General features: G+C 48.8%; 1 protein-coding gene across 4 annotated transcripts in view; it reads left to right on the top strand.

Annotated features, from left to right (window-relative positions):
• The window catches only part of LOC307079508 (neuron navigator 1-like), a 37,046-nt gene extending 15,756 nt beyond the window's left edge, over positions 1-21,290 (top strand). Inside the window, exons 3-26 of one of the 4 annotated variants that reach the window (XM_079741879.1) lie at positions 1,007-1,322; positions 5,422-6,250; positions 6,391-6,903; positions 7,662-7,706; positions 8,108-8,256; positions 8,450-8,641; positions 8,747-8,799; positions 9,385-9,462; positions 11,194-11,280; positions 12,204-12,309; positions 12,674-12,795; positions 13,426-13,604; positions 14,122-14,290; positions 14,402-14,600; positions 14,722-14,807; positions 15,021-15,116; positions 15,337-15,508; positions 15,955-16,226; positions 16,392-16,543; positions 16,653-16,724; positions 16,831-17,039; positions 17,608-17,726; positions 17,929-18,117; positions 18,404-21,290. In XM_079741879.1, coding sequence (XP_079598005.1) covers positions 1,007-1,322; positions 5,422-6,250; positions 6,391-6,903; positions 7,662-7,706; positions 8,108-8,256; positions 8,450-8,641; positions 8,747-8,799; positions 9,385-9,462; positions 11,194-11,280; positions 12,204-12,309; positions 12,674-12,795; positions 13,426-13,604; positions 14,122-14,290; positions 14,402-14,600; positions 14,722-14,807; positions 15,021-15,116; positions 15,337-15,508; positions 15,955-16,226; positions 16,392-16,543; positions 16,653-16,724; positions 16,831-17,039; positions 17,608-17,726; positions 17,929-18,117; positions 18,404-18,499 — 4,500 coding nt within the window. In that variant the 3' untranslated portion in view covers positions 18,500-21,290. The remainder of the gene's footprint in view (positions 1-1,006; positions 1,323-5,421; positions 6,251-6,390; positions 6,904-7,661; positions 7,707-8,107; positions 8,257-8,449; positions 8,642-8,746; positions 8,800-9,384; positions 9,463-11,193; positions 11,281-12,203; positions 12,310-12,673; positions 12,796-13,425; positions 13,605-14,121; positions 14,291-14,401; positions 14,601-14,721; positions 14,808-15,020; positions 15,117-15,336; positions 15,509-15,954; positions 16,227-16,391; positions 16,544-16,652; positions 16,725-16,830; positions 17,040-17,607; positions 17,727-17,928; positions 18,118-18,403) is intronic. The other 3 variants (XM_079741880.1, XM_079741881.1, XM_079741882.1) reach the window with 3 other exon arrangements.
• The last annotated feature ends 121 nt before the right edge of the window (positions 21,291-21,411 follow it).

The following is a 21,411-nucleotide window of genomic DNA, read 5'->3' on the forward strand; positions in this document are numbered from 1 at the left end:
TGTTGGTTTTAATAAAAGAGGAATCCATGGTGACATGAGCCTTGAGGAGCAGCTGCTGGGTGCAGCGACCTGTCCCGCGCCGACGCAGCTCAACGTTCACACGCTCTTTGACTCGCTGCCGGACCTGGGAGGAGGAGAACACCTGCCTCAACTCACACATACAGCCTACCGCTCCCTACGACTCACACACTCTGAAGCACCAATCAGAACAGGAACAATTACATTCCTACTTGTTTTTGAGTGTTGGACATTGGATTCATTTTTTATTTAATAAATGACGGTAAATGAAATGCATTTGTACAGCGCTTTTCTAACCAGCGGCCACTAAAAGCGCTTTACAATATTGCCAACATTCACCCATTCATGCACATTCACACGCACTGTGTCAACACGATGTCAACCATGCAACGTGACAGCCAGCTCATCAGGAGCAGCTAGGGTTAGGCGTCTCGCTCAGGGACACCGCGACACTCAGCTAGGAGGAGCTGGGCATGAACGAGCAACCTTCAGGTGACTAGCTGACCTGCTCTACCTCCTGAGCCACATGCCGCCCAGTACTTTTACTTAACTTTATTTTACTTTCGTCCATGAACCGGTAATGAGGACGCACCGGTTCATCCTGAGTGGGTGTGTGTCCTGGGACGTCTCTGAGCTGCTGTCTGTGCTCAGCGTCTCGTCGTGTTGAGTAGAGGAGCAGATAGGATGTAGAGCGGGGAGGCGAGGCAGACAGGAAGGCCAGACAGGGATGGTCTGAGTGCTCTCAGGCTCCAGAGGAACCAGTCAGACGAGACAGTCCCATGTGTCTGTTTTACTTATTTCATTTGAACATTTCAACCTGGTCCTGGAAAGAGTTTTTGAAAACAATTCTATGATTCACTGGATCTGTATCCAATGAAACAAGTATCCATGTGTTATTGGATGGAGAATTGTATCCGACGCATCGGCCTCTTAACAGGAGCCTCTCTCTCTGTATCCCCCTGTGTCGTCGTGTTCTCCTCCCCTCCAGCTCCGTACAGACGCAGAGAAGAGGTCCCTGCTGGTGGAGAGCGAGCTGTCCTGGGACGGCGAGGACCCCAAGCAGGGCCAGCGCCAGAGTCTGGGGGGCGGGGGGCTCTACGACACGGGCAGCCTCAAGTCTGAGTCGGCCAACAAGTGGAAGAAGGCGCGGCCAGCGGGGGAGGGCCCCGAGGTGGGGCGGGGAGAGCTGCGCAAGCCCCAGACCCTGGGCCAGTCCAACATGCTGAAGAGGCCCGGGCGCAACCCCCCGGTGGGGGTCACCGCCCCCATCACGCACACCGCGCCGAGCGGCCTCAAGGGGGCAGGTGAGCGGCGGGACACACAGACGCATGGACATCCGGCTGGGAGGGAGAGCAGGGATGACCTGCATAGAAACACACAGACTGCAGAGCAAGACGCCTTTATGTAGAATCTTAGCCCACAAACACGTTTGCTAGGTTTTCACACTGGTTTTTCCTCTCTATTAGCTTCCTTCTTCTCCCTCTCTCAACGTCTCTCTCTTCCTTCCATTAGCTCTCACTCTCTCCCTCTCATTCTCTTGTTCTCTTGCTCTCTCTCTTCCTTCCTTTTCTCTCACTTTCTCTCTCTTTCTCAACGTCTCTCTTTCTCTCTACGTCTCTAAATGACTCTCCCTTTCTATCTCTCTCCCTCTCTCTCTCTTTTTCTCTCTACACCGCTCTCTCTCCATCCATCTCTGTACATCACTTTTATCTCTGCCCCTTTCTCTCTCTCTCTCACTCTCTCTCTCTCTGTCCCTCCTTCTCTCTCTTGATTTTCCTCACCCTCTTTCCTGCCTTTGTCCCCAACACACAGTCACACAGTCAGCTCTCTGGCTCTTTGTGGCTCTCACACACACATTCATCCCCAGCTGCAGCTCTCCCTCCTGGGGCTTTACAGAGTGCTGCCATGTATCAAACGCCCATCGCCTCCACCCACACTCCCTTCCTGCCAACCCCAACTGACACACTCACCCCCACACACACACACACACCCACACACACATGTTATTTTTACCATTGAGCCCCGGCCCATCAAAGCTCTGGGAGAGAGGGGGAGAGTTTCTAGTCCTTGAATAAAGGACTTGTACCCAAAACAACTGGACAAGAGACACTGTGTAGAGTCTCTGTCTGTGTTTCAATGGTGTAGAGAGAGAGTGTTTCTAGGAAAGAACATAAAGCACACATTTCTTTATTTGTGGCAGCCAAAATGGCTGCCACCCATCCCACTAGGTGTTAAGTAAACACACACGCACGCGTGCACCCAACCACACACACATCCACACATATACTGTACACACACACACACACACACACACACACACACACACACACACACACACACACACACACACACACACACACACACACACACACACACACACACACACACAGTCAATAAAAGCACAATGATGGTGATAATATGCTTTGTGTGCATTTTGAGCTCACTATTTGTTAGGTTGATACAATCCAAAAACACGTTCACCCACTCACACACATTAATTCACACACACTGGTATTGACAGGAACTGAAACAGGCAGATAGTGGTCGTGATGTTTTGAGGTGTTGGTAGGCGCCGCCCGCGGCTGGGTAAACAGGTTCTCTCTGTCAGGCCAGCTGTTGAAATGACAGATAAGTGAACACATTCAGGTTGAGGTGAGAGCCTGTTTTAACACGCACTGTGTCTCTGTTATTAATGACAGTTGAATCGACACTATGCCGGTCTGGTCGTTGATCTGTCTCTCTTGTATCATATTTAGTTGTATACCATTTATAGACCAGTGGAAAGATGATTTAATAGAGTTGGAGCCACTGTGGACTCGACACACACTCCATAGTGTTGGTGGCCCCATAAAACCACGTCTCAAATCTGTGGGTCTTTCCTGTGGCGTGGGTGTGGGTGGGGGTGGGGGTGTGGGTGTGTGTCTGTGTCTGTGTGTTTGTGTGCTTGTGTGCTTGTGCGTGTGTAATAGGGGCTTTGGCAGTGTTGAGACAGAGAGTGTGAGACCCATGAGGAGTAATATTTTCCTGACAGGGCAAGGTGTTCATCATTCTGTCCCCACAGCGCAGCTCCCTTTTTTGGGCTTTTTACTGCGGTTCTGGTCATCAGCCTACATGTCTCTGCATGGACATGTAGGATATGTATACAGTACTTACACAGACATGCGTACCGTGCTACGATACACAGGGACAGTGTTAGGCTCCGGTCAATGGAGAAGAGGCTGTAAGCAGAATTCTGGAGTCTGAGGTGCAGACTCTAAGGGAGAACTACTGTTGTGAATTTACTGGAAATGACCGCATATGAGGCTGTGTGTGTGTGTTTGTTTATACAAAGACAAAGTAGTTGTGAAGGCATAATATTTGTATTCAGATTGAAAGCAGAACTGGGGGAAGCTTGTCTGGGAATATTTCTGATTCATCAATGTGTTTACTTGTAACTAAAACGGAATGATACTCTCAGAAGTCCACCTCTCTCTAGAGTACAGAACGGATATATGAATATGCCTCCTGACCTTGCAGAATCTTTATCTTAATAATATGATACGTTATTTGGTTTTAGGTTCATTCCTTACGCATGTGTATATGTATGGGTAGGTGTATGTGTGAGTGCATGCCCATAAGTTAATGCATTGGGAAATGCGTGGAAAACTATGTAAGAGGATTCCCATCCCATGCTCTTTCCATGTCCTCCATCCAGCACAGAAATCTGCCTTAGATGTGAAAACCCTTCCCAGACGATCCACTCTTACCTGACACCAACGGCGTCCCTCAGGGGAATCTGCTCTCCTTATGTCTGTCTGCTGATCTTTACCTCTGATTGTAGAACAGGGTACAAAGGGCCCACATAGTTGCACTGTTTCTAGCTTCTCGTAGTGTTACATTCACACCACCTGTTTCCAGGTCAGTGGTGGATAAGCTTTAAGATGTTGTCACATATCTTCTTGAGTCACCAGAACTGTGAGTCTAAAGTACTACCGATGTGCTTCAGAGTCCGGAGTCAACTGCCCTCTGAGTGCAGTACCACACATAGTACAGGTCTGTCCTTGTGGATACAACTGTTTATCTATGCGTCTCAAAGCCCTGTCAGATGTGGTTTAGACATGAGTGAAGGGATCACAGTCACTTTCTGTCTCTGTTTTTCTTCCTGTGGTCTCATTACTATCAGCGCATGGTAATATAAGTGTGATTTAACACTCTTTAAAAACCCTCTCAACTAGCCCTCCCCTCTGCCAGCACATCGGTTGTGTGTGTGGGTGTGTGTGTATGTTTATGTGTGATATCTCCCAGTGCCAAAGCATGGCTAAGTACCACCAATAATAAGATTGGGTTTTATGATTCGACATGTAAAAACAATTTTCAAATTTACATAGGCTTTCCAAGTGTATGGTGTCGCTGGCAAACTTTTTAAGAACCAGATAATGCTGGTTGTGTGTGTGTGTGTATGTGCGTGTGTGTGTGTGTGTGTGTGTGTGTGTTTGGTACATCTAACTGGGTGTGTTAGCATGCATGCACATGCGCGTGCGTGTGTGTGTGTGTGTGTGTGTGTTGGTTAGGCATGTGCACGTGTGTATATTTGCCATTCGTGGCTTTATAAATACCCTTTAAGTGGCTCCAGATGTATTAGGCTGGTGGGTCTCTTTTACTGCAGCAGTTGTACAACTGTGTTAATGCCTTGTATATAAACCTTGTATAACGACCCCCTTCACATACACTTTAAGGCGGGCTGCCCGCGTGCGAGCGCTCACAGTAACTGCCCTGTAATGACTCATTTCCAAACTAGCGTAATGCCTTTCAGGTGGGCTTCCCATCGTCGCCTGTCGACGCTCAACGCACAAGGTGGCTCCGGTCGGAGTCTGAACAGCCCTGCGATTCAGAGGGCAGAATCTGGGTCTCATTGTGCGTGGCATGCAATTGTGAGCCCGCAGACACACTACGGGACTTTGAACGTGTCTTTTCCAGACCGCCTCTGCCCGAGTTAATCTCAGCCACGACACACAGACACACAGAATTACTTGGAATAAAAAAACGAGTGCTATTTCAGCTCATGGGGATGGAAAAGAAGAGTAAGCGAAAGATAACAGTGAGGGTACGACTCTGTGCTGCTGTCTGTGTGATGTCTGCTCACTGACTCCGCAGCTGTTTGTGTGATGTCAAGGAAAGATATATTATCAGCCCTTCCTCATATTGTCGCGTTGGTTTCATGTCGGTCAACAGAGAGCCACCTGTGTGTGTGTGTGTGTGTGTGTGTGTGTGTGTGTGTGTGAGAGAGATGATGAAATAACATGTGTTCCTTCTTCCCTTTCTTTGTTTCTCTCCTTCTTTCCATCCACCGAATTCTCTCTCTCTCTCTCTCTTTCTCTTTCCCCTCTCCCTCTCTCTCCCTCTCCCTCTCTCCGGTCCCTCCAGGCACGGTGAAGTCAGAGGGGAAGCCGGTGGATAAGTCTCGGTTAGCGGTGAAGACGGCGGGGCTCCAGCGCTCCTCCTCAGACGCTGGAAAAGACCAAAGGACCCATCACCCTGGCAACGGCGAGCAGAGGAAACCCCCGTCGGGCCTGGTCCGGCCCTCCACCGGTGGAAACTTCGGCTTCAAGAAGCCCGCCGCCGCCGCCGCCGCCCACAACGGCGCACATCATCCCGCAGGAACCAACGGGACGAGCACAGGTGGGGGCCCCGCGGCCGGGCCTTGCGTGGCGAAGACCCCCAAGACGTCTGGTATTCCCGTCAAGCCGGTGACCGGCAGCAGCCGGAAGACCAGCCTGGACGTCCTGAGCGGAGACCCGAGCGGCTTCCTGTCCCCCAGCGCCCGGGGCTCCCTTCAGTACCGCTCCCTGCCCCGCCCCGCCAAGACCGGCACCCTCACCCTCACGCGGCCCAGCTCCGCCCGGCCCATCAGCACCACCGTGGACCCCGGCTCGGGGCTGGTGAAGCCGTCCCCTGGGGCCCCCCAGGGCTCCCGGCTCAAAGAGCCCGCCTCGGGCATCGGCTCCGGGGGGACGGGGCTAGGGAGGCCCGGGGCACGGGGGACCCACAGCCCGGTCAACCAGACGGACCGAGAGAAGGAGAAGGAGAGGGCCAAGGCCAAGGCGGTGGTGTCGGACACAGAGTGCGGAGGAGGGGGGTCCCTGAAGGGCAGCCCCGCTCAGACCCCCTTAGAGAACGGGGGAGGGAAGCTGCAGGGTCTGAGGCCCCCCAGCAGCAAAACGAGTGCCGACCTGCCCTCGCCGAACACACACAGGTACGGTGACCGAGAGAGCCCTTAGACACAGGCAACGCTTTCCACACACAAAGACCCCCTAGCTCCACCATAACCCAGCGGTCCCCGCTCCGTGCGTGTGCATGTGAATGAGCCGCTGTGTGTCCCCCTCCTGTCCTCAGACCACCCGGCGCCCGCAGCCTGGGGAAGCCGCCCTCCACGGACAAGCTGAGCGGCAGCAGCGTGGAGGTAGGGATGGGCATCCAGGACCAGCTGCCCCCGAAAATTCCCCCCTACTCCAAGCTCCAGGATCTGGTCAGCTCCGCGGGGGCCCTCCCCAGCCCCTGCCTGACCCCGAGTCCGGCCCCCGTGCTCAACGTCAACTCCTCCGCCTGCTTCTCCAGCTCGGGCATCGGCCTGGGCCCCCGGCAGCTCTCCTCCCTCGGGGCGGGGGGCAGCAGCACCGCCTCCTCCACCCTGGTCTACCCACGCATCTCCGGCCTTCACCGCAGCATGGAGTCCCTGTCCCTCCAGATGAGCCTGGCCCCGGAGCCCCACAAGCGGGAGAAGGAGAGGGACCACGTGCCGGAAGGCTACCCGCCGATGGAGCTTATGGTCAGGGATAGACAGACAGACACGGCCCCACCGGCTAGCTGGAGCTCCGGGAGCACGGTCTCCCTGACGCTCACAGAATGGTGAGGACACAAATCGAACCCTGAATAGGTCCATACCTCTGTGACACACACACACACACACACACACACACACACACACACACACACACACACACACACACACACACACATATGTTTATGTGTGTTTTAAGGGATTGTTTTGCGTTGGTTTTAAGGGAAAGTAAACAATAGATTTTATAATCACGCCTTATTCTGTAAACTGATATACAGTGCCATCTAGTGGGCAGTTATGGTTTGAGCCTGTTGACCTCTTTAGTTCAGAGGAATGGTGGCAGACTGTTCTTTATTCCCTTTGTTCTCCATTTATATGGTTTCATGTAACACCAAAGCTTTCTTAAACCAATGGTGAGCATGGGGCTGTGATGCCAGTAGCCGCTTTCATTCTGGCAAGCGCTCTACAGAATTAGAACCAAATGATTAGGATTGTTACTTAACCAAATTCAGACACACACACACATACACACACACACACACACACACACACACACACACACACACACACAAAAACGTACACATGCGCACACACACACAACAAGGAGCAGCGAGGGCATCATTACCTAAGCTCTATTATCGGCGCTGTAAGAGTCCTAGTGACTGAAGTCATAATTGCGGGTTGGCATCAGTTGACGGTGGTACTCAGTAGGCCCTATTGTTTCCTCAACTCCTTCCCTGAGGGCTTAATAAACCCCCTAGATTAACGTTTAAGTAAACCTTTTGTTTCCCCCCCTCTCTCTCTCCCTCTCTCTCCCCATTCCCAGCTCTTCCCAGAGAGACAGAAACACACTTCCAAAGAAAGGCCTGAGGTACGTTACCATAACATCCACATAATAACGTTCCCACACTCACACCCTCCCTCAGGCCGGGAAGGCTTTGACGGGTTACCCTGCACCCCCCGTGTTCACTGACCCCACCCTGCAAGCCTTCGATTGACAGACTGACAGACAGGCTGTGCAACTTCTGCCTTATGAAGCGTCTCATTTACACAAGATGGATGGCCTTGTCTTGTCTGGTTATGAATATCAACTACCATACTATCATTGAGGCTGTACCATATTCAAATGTCTTGATTAATATTTTTAAGTATAATTATTATTGCAAAAAGGATTTTAAGAAGTTCACAGTACATACATAGATGTATTATGTTATTTCACTGTGAGACAAAGTAACGTATAAACGTTGACAGAGTACCTCCTTCCCTTTTCAGTTTCCACGACGCCCCTCTGGGTGAGGAGGAGGGGAAGGAGAGGGGGGAGAGGAGGCACTCCCACGTGGTCATGAGCATGACGGACTCCCTCACCCCTCCCATGCTGTCTTCACCCACCTCCCTCCCCCGCACGTCCAGGACTACCATGGGTGGGTTGACACACACAAACGCACTCACGCACGCACGCACGCACGCACGCATGCACGCAAGCACACACACACGCACGCACGCATGCACGCAAGCACACACACATACACATACACACACACAGTTCAGCTCACTGACTCCCTCAAAAACACACCAAAGGTCTCACTAAATATGTTGTACTGTTTTCCCTCTCAGTGGCCCAGAGTCCCATCGGCAGCGGAGGCCCCCTGCGGATGACGCGCTCCAACAGCATCCCAGCGCAGGACGCCTCCGTGGAGCTGTACGGGGTGTCCCCGCTCGGCAGCACCCTGTCTCTGGCCGAACGCCCCCGCAGCATGGGAATGGTCCGGTCCGGCTCCTTCAGGGACAGAGAGTACAACGACGAAGGTGAGACCACAATGCACAATGTGCAATGAAGAGGGGGGAACAAAGAATAGATTGGAAAATAAAGGAGAGCAGTGTTCACTCCTTTTTTCCTCTCCCCATCTCCAGTCCATGGCTCTGTCCTCTCCCTGGCCTCCAACGCCTCGTCAAGCTACTCCTCGGTGAGTGTGGGCACCATACACACAAAGGTAGTTCACTAGTGCTGTGTTTGTGTGGCGTGTGCACGTGTGTGTGTGTGTGTGTGGTTGTGTTTGCGTGTTAGTAGGCTTTCCTCTGTGTCTTTTAACTCTATGGAGTTGGGTTGTTTACATAATCCCCTCTGTCTTGCTCTGCCTGCCGGGTACCTTATTATCTACCTCTCCTCTCCTGTCCTGTCCTCTCCTCTCCTCTCCTCTCCTCCTCACACCGTCTCTCCTTCTTTATCTTCCTCCCCTTCCCGCTCCCTGTGAAGGCTGAGGAAAGAATTCAAGGAGAGGTAAGCATCTCTGCTCTTCTTCTGTTCCTCTCCTCTCATTTTACAACCCCCCCCTCCTTTCGATCCCCCCGCCATAGGTCCATCCGTCTAGTTTCAGCCCCTTCCTCGTGACAACAAGCATGCCGTTCGCCTCATGACCTCTGCACCTCCTCCTCCAATTCCTCCTCCTCCCTCCTCCTCTCTCATCGCTCCTCATGCTGCGCCGGCTTCATGTTCTCCTCTGCCGTGCTGCTCATGTACGCTGACAGGATTTCCTGCACTTCCTTCACAGCAGATCCGTAAGCTGCGTCGAGAGCTGGAGTCGTCCCAGGAGAAGGTGGCCAACCTGACGACGCAGTTGACTGCAAATGTATGTGTCCCTAGTGAGCTCACTTCCTGCCCTGCGGGAAGTTAAGGTTGACCTGTGTTTCAACACGCTATCGGCTTGCTATTCATACTCCCAGGGGGGAACACTGTAGCTAAGAATGTATGCATTGCACTCGCACGCTTTGGAGAAAGACGTCAACCAAACGTCCTATTTACTTTTGTATATGTATTATTCATTATACTTAAAAAATGCATTGCTACATGTAAACTTTAAATTGTTCTTTATGTTTGCATGGGTGTAGTATATGGCTTATTATGTTAGCCTGCTCTCAGTCCATCCATCCACTCTCTTACACACACACAGAGAGAGAGAGAGAGAGAGAGAGAGAGAGAGAGAGAGAGAGAGAGAGAGAGAGAGAGAGAGAGAGAGAGAGAGAGAGAGAGAGAGAGAGAGAGAGAGAGAGAGAGAGAGAGAGAGAGAGAGAGAGAGAGAGAGAGAGAGAGAGAGAGAGAGAGAGAGATTATCCTAACTGTTTCGTTGGCCATAGATCATCTCTGTGCAGTCTCAGCGTTCTCTTTATCCAACCAGAGACTAAATAATGCTTACCGCTGTCCAACCCATTCTCCACGCTGTTAAACTGCACACACACACACATAAACAATAACTCACACACACCCCTTTAGTTCTATCCGGTACTCCACCCAGTCTCTCTCGCTCTCCTTGACAAGGTTGTTTAGGTTCTGCTTTTCATTGGGTCAGCTCTTCAAGTGCTGAGATATTCTGTGGAATTTGTGTTTGTGTGTGTGTGTGTGTGTGTGTGTGTGTGTGTGTGTGTGTTTTTGTGTCTGTGTGTGAGAGTTTGTGTGCAAGGGGGTTCTTGGGATTGTTGAACAATGTTTGACCTTGTTTAGAATCAGAGCAGATGCACCCAACATACCATAATGATTAGGCCGGGTTGTATCAATTATCATCATTATTAATGACCGGGCTGAATCAATTATCACACAGTATTAATGTCCAGGCTGAATCAATTATCACACAGTATTAATGACCGGGCTGTATAAATGATCACAAAGTATCAATGACCGGGTTGTATAAATTATCACACAGTATTAATGACTGGGTTGTATCAATTATAACACAGTATTAATGACTGGGCTGAATCAATTATAACACAGTATTAATGACTGGGCTGGATCAATTATCATACAGTATTAATGACCAGGCTCTATCCTTTATCACACAGTATAAAGCCAATCACCGAAGGACGATTGGGCCAAAGTGACTCAGAGGTCTACTGTAGCCCCTTGCTTGGGGCTATAGTAGACCTCTGTGCCTGAGGGAGAGGGGGATCAAAACAAAGGAGGGAGAGTGTGTGTGTGTGTTTGTTTTGTGTGTGTGTGTGTGTGTGTGTGTGTGTGTGTGTGTGTGCGTATTTCTTAAAGTGGAGGCAGGGGGCTTGGCGAATCAAAAGAGAAGATATGTTTATTAAATCATTTGATGAGGTTATATATAGGCTTAGGTGAACAATGGAAAACTATGAAGTGATATTAAATCGAGGTTCAACCTTTCATGCCATCGCTACCCGTTCATTAAGTCGCAAATTAATTCCATTATATTTGATTAAATATTAAAATCATAAAGTAGAAGAATTTAACAAAACTACACTAGCTGTGGCACTAGGCGAGTACTAGTGTATTGTATTGTATCTGAATCTGAAAGCTTTTTATTGAAATGATGTTTAGAATATTGTTGTGTGTTTGTGTTTCTGAGCAGGCAAATCTGGTGGCAGCCTTCGAGCAGAGCTTGGCGCTGATGACCACTCGGCTCCAGAGTCTATCAGTCAGCCACGAGCAAAAGGTGCACACACACAACACTCACACACGGCCACTCTCACTCTCTCACTCTCTCTCTCACACTCACACACATAAACATATGTACGCATGCACACACGCGGCCGCATTCCAGCGTTGTGTCCACACGCTGGTCGGCACGCCGGCAGCTGAGCTCTGAGATTAAACAGAGTGAGGGGCTCTGATCACAAAGGGAGCTGTGGAGCCGCATGTTGGCTCAGGGGGGGGCACCACACTGGGTTGTTTTAGGAGATGGACGGGGATCAGGGGTAACCTGCCTACCATAACTGTCCTAACCCAGGGAGCAACCCATTAAAGCCAGGAGCTAAACACACACAAACACACACATGAACAAAGACACACACGTCTGTGCTTCTACATTTGTCTGATGGGACATATGTAATGCAGATGTGTGTGTGTGCATATTTGCACATCCTTGCACACATGCCTTGCCATGAGGCGTGTGCACACGCATGAGGGCTTCGTAACAAGGTCTGTCTAGACCGCCCCGGGGGCCGAGGGCCCGTGTGTTGGGGCCCGTGCACTGACCTGTGCAGCACTGCCTTGGGCACGACTCCCTGACCCTGAGGTGAAGGGGCGGGGCTATCGGCGTCTACACAATAAGAGCCACAGAAAGGCTCTCAGCTTTCACGTCCCTTTTTCTTTGTCCTTTTCGCTGCTGGCTGGTTCCTGTGTGCTCACATGAGTACCATGGTTCCCCCACTCTGTGAATACAAAAGCCGTTGAAATGAAGTTATAATGTCATATCATGTCATTAAATCATGTCATCAAAACATATAGGATAATGCCTGTTTTAGTGTTAGTGTATACTACATGGAGAGGTAGATAATAAGGTACCCACACACACACACACATGTGTGTGTGTGGGGGGTGCTGCTCCTCTGACCGCTGGTGTGTTTGGGGTCACAGGACACGGAGCTGCTGGACCTGAGGGAGACCATCGAGTCTCTGAAGTCCAAGAACGACGAGGCGCAGGCCGTCATGCACGGAGCGCTGAACCACCCCGACAACCACGGTCAGTCCGCCTGTCTGTCTGCCTGTCTGCCTGTCTGTCTGTCTGTCTGTCTGCCTGTCTGTCTGCCTGTCTGCCTGTCTGTCTGTCTGTCTGCCTGTCTGTCTGTCTGTCTGTTGTCAGTAGGTCTGCCTCTCTGTCTGTCTGTCTGCCTGTCTGTCTGTCTGTCTGTCTGCCTGCCCACCTGGATGCTGCATATGTCCGTCTGTCTGTGTACCTGACTGTCCGTCTGTCTTACTGCCTGTCTGTCCAGCCTCTACTCCCCAGTATATATATTTTATGGTCTACATAACATGTATCACTTAATGGAACAGGTGTGTGTGTGTGTGTGTGTGTGTGTGTGTGTGTGTGTGTGTGTGTGTGCCAGATGTGCGCATGCACCGTCAGAACTCTTGTGAGAGCATCTCCAGCCTCAACAGCCTCAGCAGCCTCTCGAGCCTCGGCAGCCTGAAGGAGCAGGAGGCCAAGAAGAAGAAGAAGAAGAGCTGGGTAATTATCCTGCTAAATGCTCCCCGCTCTACTGTTACTCTGTCTGTTCAACTTGTTATATCCATTATTTACTTTATTTAACCAGGGACGTCCCTTGTCAGGCAGGTCTGGCATCAGCAGTAGAGCCAAATAGAGCCAAGAGTCAACATACACTCAAAAACATAGCCATACGCACACAAACACACACATACACAGACACACACAGTAAGCCCTGATCTGTGGCTTCTCAGCCTCAGTTATGTATTTAAAATCAACCAATCATCAGCATAAACAAACGTGAATCCCCCATGTCTGACCATAGTCACATAGCTATTCCTAAAGCTCACAGCAATTATACCAGTTCTGCACTCATCTCCTAAGCATCAGTGCATTCGACCTTCCTTCCCACGCCCTTCCTCTCTATCTTCATCCATCCCTCTATTTCATTACCATTCAAAAAAGCTTCATGAGCACTTTAGCACTTCTTTCCACTCTAACGCTTTGGGGTAAGTGACTGGGCGGGGTTCTGGGAGGGTCAATAGTACGATCGGCCTTGTCCGCAGATATATCCAGGTTATACTTTAAGCTACGAGTCCAGTTGAAGACAATGAGCTGATGTTCTCTCTGTCTCACCTCCGCTCTGCGGAGCAGCTGAGGAGCTCCTTCGGCAAGGCGTTCAGCATCAAGAAGGGAGGCAAGACATACTCGGACATCGAGGAAATCGCCACCCCGGACTCCTCGGCGCCCAACTCCCCCAAGATGGGGCACGAGGGGAGTGAGGGGGCTGACAGCCCGTCCCTGAGGAACTCCATCTCCGCCACCTCCTCTGTGTGAGTAGGAACCCCCCCCTTAGACACTGATCACTGGTTGACCCTGGTCGTGTGGTCTCCGGTCCCGCCCGTCATGCGGTTGAACCTATCAGAGTGCACACTGCTGACACTGTCAACAGTGGGAATTTGTTACATTTTTTAGTTTATTGTCAGTTAAAGGGCCAATATTTGGCACTTTATTAGTTTCGTTCTCTTTGGCGGTAAGCGGTACTTGCTCCCAACTGTGTCGCCGCCCACACACAGTTCATAACGTTAATAACATTCATAGTACTGCAAAGGCAAGGGCTTTGATCATTAGGCTCAAGCACCATTGTGTTCCCTCGTTACCTCATACCTCAGTCATTTATTTACATCAACATTTCCAGAATTCCACTTTCAACAATGTATATCTAGATATTTTACCTGGCAATGTGTTCTTCTGTTACTGGTGAATAGTCTTCCTCCATTGGAAGACTTTGGTTTCAGTTAGGGTACGTGAGTCGGTACTAATGGTTGTGTTGTGTTGTCGTTCCTCCAGCATCATGGAGAACCCAGAGGAGGGGGAGGGTGAGGGCGAGGAGAGGGTCGTGTCGGAACTCCGCTCAGAACTCTGGGAGAAAGAGAGGAAGTTGACGGACATCCGACTAGAGGCACTGAGCTCCGCCCACCAGCTGGAGCAGCTGCGGGACGCCATGAACAACATGCAGGTGTGTGTGTGTGAGTGTGTGTGTGTGTGTGTGTGTTATGCTTGATTATATATGTTTTTAATGGTACTCCTGAATCCCGATATTTAAGAACTCCCTGTCCCTGTTTCACAGTCCACAGTGGAGAACTTGAAGGCAGAGAATGACCAGTTGAAAACAGGAAGCGTCCTCCAACTTCCTGGCTCTGGACCCACCACCTCCACCTCCCAGCCCTCGGGATTGGCCTCTCTCCTGGGGCCCTCGTCAAGGCAGCCAATGAGCTTGTCTCTTACTAAGTCCTTCAGCCTCAGTCTGAATGATTGTAAAGATCCAGGTAGGAGACCCTGGAAGGCCCTCACATCCTCCTCGCCGACACACTACACCCAGTACAAGACATCAGCTCTCACACAGACGCCTCTCCCTCACTCCTGTTCCTCCTTCCCCCCTGGTTTTAGTGTCTTCAGTGGAGGTGACCAGTGAGTCTTTCCATCGGGATGAGACCAGTGTTCAGGTGCTGGTGCACATCAGCGATCAGGTTGAGGTGTGTATCAAAACATGAACTGCTACTAGCCATACAGCTTTATATTATGCAGGGGTTTACTTCCCCCCTTTATCTAGCTTTATCTTTAATATTTTGCTAGATAATATTAACTAAGATAATGAGTCGTTTCTATAAATAATAATATAGTACAATAAGTATGATGTTTAATAGCTCAGATGATCACACTGTTTCCCCACTCTTCCTCCCCTCCAGGATAGCAAACAGCAGGACTACTACCTGGGCTCAGTGACCGTGGACGGACGGACAGACTGGACCAGTCTGGATGAGCTCATAGCCAAGACCTTCCGGGTACGTCAGCGCTCCCCATCAGTAGATACTCGTGTGTCTTTGAATCCACTTGCTGTTTTTATAGATTATATCAACTTTTTATATGACCATTATACATCACGCAATACTGCGTCATTGTCAAGACATGTATAATAGAACACAAAAAACAGTTTGTTTAATTTAGTATCATTTCCATTTATATTTACCAGTTCTGTGTGTGATGCTCCGTGCGTCCCCTCAGGACTATCTGATGCAAGTGGATCCAACTGCCAGCCTGGGTCTGTCCTGTGATTCGCTACACAGCTACCAGTTGACCGAGGATGGGCAGCGTGTGATTGGTGGAGACAAGCCTGCGCTCTCCCCCTCACGTTGCCTAGGGAATAGTCAATCTAGTATCCTGGTAACCTTGAAAGGTTAGTATTATCACAAAGTGGAAGAATGCAAACACTATCTACTACTATCACTGACTTAGAATTTGGACCAATGTCAAAATAGAATACATTCATATAGTGTATAATATTTAAATTCCTGCTCTCGACTACACTTGGAGTTGTTATCTAATTCCTTGCTGGACTCTGTCGTTCTCTCTACACACTGCTGCATAGATATCTCTTCTTTAGTAGTGATTGTTGTCGCAGACAAGCTGATTATTTACAGTGTTTACATTAGTCGATGCTCTGTACAAAAAGAGAAGGAATGCTTTATAAAGAATTGCATAAGGGAAACACAAATTAACAAACACATATGAACTCTTATAAACTCTTATAAAACTCTTGTAACTCTTACTCTTACTTTTTACTCTTATAAAACCGTAATATCCTGTGATTTAAAAACAAAACCTTCCTAACTCACTGCCTAGGTCTGAGGGAGAAGTGTGTGGACTCCCTGGTGTTCGAGACGATGATCCCCAAGCCCATGATGCAGCACTACATCAGCCTGCTGCTGAAGCACCGCCGCCTCGTGATGTCCGGGCCCAGCGGCACAGGGAAGACCTACCTGGCCCAGCGCCTGGCCCAGTACGCGCTGCAGCGCAGCCGGCCCGGGGCCCCTGACGCCGACGCCGACCCCGGGACCCCGGGGCCCGGACACAGCCCCACAGTCACGTTCAACATGCACCGCCAGTCCAACAAGGTGAGCCGTCCGCACCTTCAGCCGTCATACAATTTATTTTTAAATCTTTTGTGGTGACATTAATTACAAAATCAGGTTATTTAATTTTAAGTCTGTTTAAATTATATATCTTTATCTTTGCCTCTGTAGAAGCCAAAGCCTAACCTTAAGTCTTTGCTCTGACAGGAGCTGCAATTGTATCTGTCCGACCTGGCCAATCAGATTGACCGAGAGAGCGGCGGAGAGATGCCATTGGCCATTGTCATCGATGACATCAGCGACGCAACAACCATTAGTGAGCTAATCAACGGAGCGCTGACCTGCAAGTATCACAAATGGTGAGTCAAACGGAGTACATTGTCGTATAGTTACAATGCATTAAACAGTCCAGCAACAATCACAGTTGCACATTTGTTAATGTCTTCTATTTGTATCCTCATATGTCAGTCCATACATCATTGGAACAACCAATCAGCCAGTAAAGATGGGCTCCAACCACGGACTCCATCTCAGCTTCAGGTAGGTCCACTCGACATCACAGCCACACATCCTCAGGCTACGAGCTCAGACTCAGTGCACCCGTCACCTGGAGGTCCTCATCGTCCACCTCTCTGTGTGTCTCCAGGATGGTGACCTTCTCCAACAACGTGGAGCCCGCCAATGGCTTCCTGGTCAGGTACCTGCACAGAAAGGCGGTGGAGGCCAAGCAGAAGGAGAAGGTCCACGACCCGGCGGGCCACCAGGCCCTCCTCAGCGTGCTGGACTGGGTCCCCCAGCTGTGGTACCACCTGCACACCTTCCTCGAGAAACACAGCACTTCAGACTTCCTCATAGGTGAGAGAGTGACCGAGGGGAGAGAATGGTGGGAGTCAAAAATGACAAAAAAGGAAAAAAGAATAATGATAGTGGTTGGGGTGATGATGATGATGATGATGGTGGTAGTGATGATGTGGTTTTGATGGTGATAACAATGATGATGATGATGATGTTGACAAAATGTGGCGTTGTAAATGTTGATGATGTGGTGGTGATGATGATGGTGGTGGTGGAGGTGGTGGTTATGAAAACTGTGGTGGTGGTGGTGATGTTTGTGATGGTGGTGATGTTGGTGTAAGGATTACGATGGTTGTAATGAAGGGGATGGTGAGGATGGCAGTGATCACGGTGACTGGTATTATCATGGTGGTGTTGCTGATGATGATGATGATGGTGGTGGTGGTAGTGACGATGATGGTGGTGGTGGTAGTGATGATGATGGTGGTGGTAGTGATGATGATGGTGGTGGTGGTAGTGATGATGATGGTGGTGGTGGTAGTGATGATGAGGGTGGTGGTGATGGTGGTGGGATATGAATCAGTAGACAATCTTGGTGTTACTTACGGTGTATTGTTCCCTTGCCCAGGTCCTTGCTTCTTCCTCTCGTGCCCAGTGACGGTCGCAGAGTTCAGGCCGTGGTTCATCGACCTCTGGAACCAGTCCATCATACCGTACCTGCAGGAGGGGGCTAGGGACGGCAGCAAGGTGCACACACGCACGCACGCACGCACACACACACACACACACACAAAAACGCACACAAGCACAAACAAAAGACTAACATAGACCCACTCATAAAAGGTCCTTAACGCAGTCATTCCGCTTCAGACTGATGAACAGTGCTGATATTGTGTTCATAAGTTTTGTTGCTCTAACATGTACATTCCCCTCCGTTGTCTCCCTCCAGGTTCATGGTCAGAAGGCTGTGTGGGAGGACCCTGTGGACTGGGTGAGAGGGACTCTGCCCTGGCCCAACGCCCAGCAGGACCAGTCTAGACTCTTCCATCTACCTCCCCCTACCGTGGGCCCATCCACAGAGGAGAAGAGGCCCCCAAAGGAAACACCTCCCCCCAGCACGCTAGAGTCCGACCCATTGGTGAGACTGGCTTCATATGGGGTCGAGATGGGAGGGCGAGAATCAGGTTTAGCATCAGGCTTCAGGTTCTGATATGTTTGTGCCCATTTAACCTTTAAAAGTTAACCATTAAACCTAAATCGATAGTTAATAAATACACCATTAAACATCTAGCCATATTTGTCTTTAAACATAAAAGCTGAAAAGTAAAATAGACGCTAGAATAATGTGCAAAATATTTAAGCTTGAGTTTGTCCTTGGCTATGACTGAATTTGTTCTTGCTCTCTGTCTCCCCCTGCTTACCAGATGGCCATGCTGCTGAAGCTCCAGGAGTCAGCCAACTTCATTGAGTCTCCAGAACGGGACTGCACCCTGGACCCCAGCTTCCAGACCACACTGTGAAGTAGTGTGGTCACTACTTCACACTGTGAAGTATTGTCAGTCTGGGACCACAGTGTGGTCCCAGACTTTCCTTAGATATACGGCAAAAACTCTTGAGCGAAGCAACACAGGGTGCAATCCAAATATGAACTTTGAGAAAGCCTTGACGAGGAACTCGCTGTTGGTTCATGAACACGTGTGAACTCGCAGTACTACGCTTAAATGACCTAAGAAGCAAACGATTATCTGCAACAGTTATGGGCTGCCATTCTATAACAACATCGGAGAAAAACTATAAAATTGCTCTCTAGTATCTCTATCGTATGTCGGGAAATGTATTGACGTGTCTGGTTTTTGTCTTGGGTCCTTTAAAGTATATCCCTGCATAGTAGCCAGAGTAATATGACACCCAATTTAGTTTATCTGATGCATTCTAGATCTATTCTTACTGCCCAAACAAATTGGCACTGGCTTAATTGTACTCAAGTCAAACAAATTAGACCAAGCAATTAACCATAAAAATTGTAATAAGTATATAATTGTGACAACATTCAAAAACCCTTAACAAAGACTTATTTGGTTGACAGCCAAAATGCACTTTATTTTCTATTCAATTTGACCTAGCTGTGCTAGTGACTGTGACTCAATTGGGACTATCAGAATGGCCAAACTTTGTAGTACCTCTTCTATCCTTTAGAGGGCAGTGTTTACCAAGTGCTCCCTCAGTGCTCTGGCGCATTTCCTTCTTATTAAAGGTGCCTATAAAACACCACACACACACACCCTCACATGACTTTAATATAGCCTTGAGACGATTCGATTATTTTTATTGTGCCAATGTGCCAATTAATTATAGTTGCATAATTTGTGCATTGGATATCGAGGTTTGAATTTGCAAGTACTTATAGGAATGAACATGCATGAGTGAAACTGAACACAATTTTTAAGGTTAAGATGACATCATTCATCAGTCGACTCAGTAGGTCAGTGATAGTGTGGTCCAAGAGTATAATATGATATGAACAGGCACATATTCATCACTTCCAGCGAAACTGCCAAGGTTATACTGGTGGTAGTAAACATTCCTATTGAGACGATCTACGGCTCTGGAAGCATTTTAATGTCTTGGACTCAACGCTGCACAGCAGCATAATGTTAACACACACACACACCAACGGCTAAGCTCATATACATCCTATACCTTATGTCAGATTTTTAGATAAATCTTTGCCTGATAAATAGCGAGGGTAGAGCCCTTAATTCTTGAGTTCTTTTTTAAAAGGTTTTATACTGCATCCCCCTCACTGATTTGTATACACTTACTATCATCCCTCCTCCACACATCGGTTTTAAGGTTGTTTCTGAAAATGATCAGACAATATTGTTTCTTTGCTACTTCACTTTATGGTCATTTTACATAATGTTTTACACTCTCAACTCCTGTAATATGTTTCTTCCTTTGTGTTTTTGAGCATCAAACTAGAGTGAATGGCTTAATCTCACTCCCCGGTGGGTGACTGTCTGCCTGCACGGCACTCTATGCACACACTTTGTTTTAGTCTCCCCTGTGGACGGCGTGGTAGGCTGACATGTGAACGTACTGTTACAGATCGCTCCACACTGGGACAACAGTATAGGAATCACCCTGTCAAAATAAAAGAGGTTGATTCTTACGTCCAGCTGGTGACCCCTAAGCCCTGGCTGAGTACCTCAGAGAGCTATGTGCAGCTCTGGACAACCCCACATACCTTCTCATAACCTAACAGAAACAGGGTGCTAGCATTGGGTCGCCATCTGCTGCTATTGTTGCTGCCTCAGACTATCTGTGCCTATAATATGACTTCTTGTTCATCCGTCACTGGCTGCTTAGCTTTATTGCCGCAGGCCTCGTCTGAGAGGAAGTCACTCGACATGTCTTCCTCTGAAGCCCCCCCCCCCATCTCTCTTCTCTCTCTCTCTTGTCTCTCTTTCTCTCTCTCCCTGATGTCACTTTAAGGATGCCACACACACAGCCTCACATTAAGGTCTACAGAGAACCGGGGTGGACGTGAGGGATGTTTAAACATGTGGCTAGAAGTGATAGAGGTGGTGGTGGAGATGATGTTGGTCTCATGATAGACGATGTTGTGCAGAGAGAGAACCAAGTATTGTGTGTCACTGGACCCCTGTTGAAAAAAAACGTTTACCAGAATGTGTCATCTCATAACGTTGGACCGCAAAAGAAACAAGACAAACAACAAGCATGTTCTGAATATCAGTATGAAAGTGTGGTGTTTATCAGCCTACCTAGAAGAGGAAGTTTTGTAACCAGATCGGAAGCTATAAGTGAGATGTTGATGATGATGATGATGATGCATGTGTGTTCCCAAAGTGAATTGCTTAATTGGACCTACCTTTTTGACCCAAGGGTTAGGGAGGTTTTTTGTTTTTGTTTTTAAATCACAGAATATTACGGTTTCAATGTTGTTTTATAAGAGTTCTTATGTCTTTGTTAATTTGTGTTTCCCTTATGCAATTCTTTGTAAAGCATTCCTTCTCTTTTTGTACAGAGCATCGACTAATGTAAACACTGTAAATAATCAGCTTGTCTGCGACAACAATCACTACTAAAGAATAGAGATCTATGCCCCAGAGTGTCAAGAGAAAGACAGTCTACTTGTTGTTTTCTTGTTTTGGTTTTTCTTCCTCCTCTAATGAGAAGACGCACTTGGGTGGCTGGGGGCCCGGCGTGGCTTCACGGCATGTTTCTATAACCTCATGGATCCCATATGTCTAACATTGCTCCGTGGACACTCAATAAATTCATGCCAATTTTCACATCAATGTGCTTTGTGTTTTGATTATGTCAGACCTATTTAAAGTCCCCCAATAGGTGGCGCCAAATCTCATGCATTGTCGATGCAAATGTTCTCTCCATAACCTGTGTCGCTCAA

The sequence above is a fragment of the Pollachius pollachius genome, assembly GCF_949987615.1.
Source record: "Pollachius pollachius genome assembly, chromosome: 8".
NCBI lineage: Eukaryota > Metazoa > Chordata > Actinopteri > Gadiformes > Gadidae > Pollachius > Pollachius pollachius.